This window comes from Poecilia reticulata, linkage group LG22, assembly GCF_000633615.1.
Source record: "Poecilia reticulata strain Guanapo linkage group LG22, Guppy_female_1.0+MT, whole genome shotgun sequence".
NCBI lineage: Eukaryota > Metazoa > Chordata > Actinopteri > Cyprinodontiformes > Poeciliidae > Poecilia > Poecilia reticulata.
Genome location: NC_024352.1, coordinates 2,447,150 through 2,448,638, shown reverse-complemented (window position 1 = coordinate 2,448,638; position 1,489 = coordinate 2,447,150). Strand labels below are relative to the sequence as shown.

The 1,489-nt window shown below is 39.8% G+C and overlaps 1 protein-coding gene across 1 annotated transcript in view; it reads right to left on the bottom strand.

The window, feature by feature from the left end:
• Positions 1–1,203: 1,203 nt before the first annotated feature.
• Positions 1,204–1,489, bottom strand: part of jmjd7 (jumonji domain containing 7) — a 16,906-nt gene continuing 16,620 nt past the window's right edge. The window contains exon 7 of the mRNA XM_008398908.1: positions 1,204–1,290. Within this exon, the coding sequence (XP_008397130.1) occupies positions 1,204–1,290 (87 nt within the window). The remainder of the gene's footprint in view (positions 1,291–1,489) is intronic.

The window sequence follows — 1,489 nt, the reverse complement described above, 5'->3', positions numbered from 1 at the left end:
CAAAGCCCTGGATAAATTAGGGATTGTGTTCAGCTTGAAGTAAACCAGCAGGCTTTAATTTGGGAGTAAAACTCCGTGCAGCAGGTTGAAGTGTTTGCGTTGTATTTCCACAGAGGGGAAAAAAAAGGCTTGATAAGAAACATTAGGATTTAAAGCAGCTAATGGTCGGAAAAAATGTTGTCGCTGCATGCAGTGTGGCGCCCCCTACTGTTCAATCTGACACCTTTCAGCATTTTCAGTTTTCAGACTAAGGTTTTTTTTTATTTTTTTTATTGATCTCCTTTTTGGAAGAGGAGGATTCCTCTGGAACTCTTCCAAGTTCCAGAGTTAGAACAGAACATCACTCTGCTGCCAAAGTGGATCTTTGGTCATCTGACCAGTCAGGCTGCTAACACCAGTACTGTCTGGTGTTGAGGAGCCAGTCAGATGGCACATCTTGTGGGAGAATGATCTGCTATCATCATAGAAACATTCAGGAGAGACAGATAGCTGRGAAGGTAGTAAGTTGTTATACACACACAGAAACACATCTGGTCTGTTTTGCATAGGATTTGTGTGTGTTCGATTTGTGCGAGTGCTTCCACTAGCTGACAGATAATCATTGTATTCCTTTGTAGGATGCGGAGAAATGTGGCCTTGAGTTGCTGAGACGATGCAATATGGAAAACTTGACAATAAAGATTATTTTAAAAATTTATAAGATATGAACATGAACTTTTTTTGTTTGCTGAAATTTTCGCTGTAAAGATGTTTTGCTTTAATAAAATGCTTTCTGCTCTTTTCTTCATGTTAGCTACTCTAACGTCATTTAACTTCCAGCCGGGGGTTTTCTGCTCTGACTGACWGGAGCCATGTTTGGATTTAAAGTCGGTTTAAAATGTGCTGCATCCTGAGGAAGACTGGCAGCTCTCTCCAGTTAGATTAAGCATCAGTAATGTTTGTCAATGAAGAAAGACAACAGCATAAGCGCATGCCTGTATTCTCCAAAGAAGAAAGATTCTGAATCAAATGAAAGCAGGGAGKGGTTTCATTTTATGCACAGATTTCTCCAGCTGTTTTTGGTGGATGAACAAAGGTGAAGGGAAATATTTTTTKGCAAAAATTTGAACCCAATCAAAGATTTGTCAAATTCTGACATGACTGTTTCTCTAATCAGAGTAGATTTATTACAATAGATCAACATCCATAACAACCCTCCTGCTGTCATAGCGCAATGCTCAGGAGGAGAGCAGCAAATGCCACAGTCAGACAGTGGGGAAGTGAGAGTTGTACAGCCACAACCACCAGTTTCTGAAAACCACAAMAAAACAATCAGTGAGACTCCGCAGAATAAAAAACAGGTGGGGTCCAAATGACCCCATCTCTTAAGACCGGGGGAGGGTTAAAGTGATAGGTGCAAAATTTTCAAGGTAAAATTGTGAAATGAAATTTCTTTTGAGTTGGTCATGTTTGATATGAGCAGCATTTTTATAACTTATAAAAATGGCAC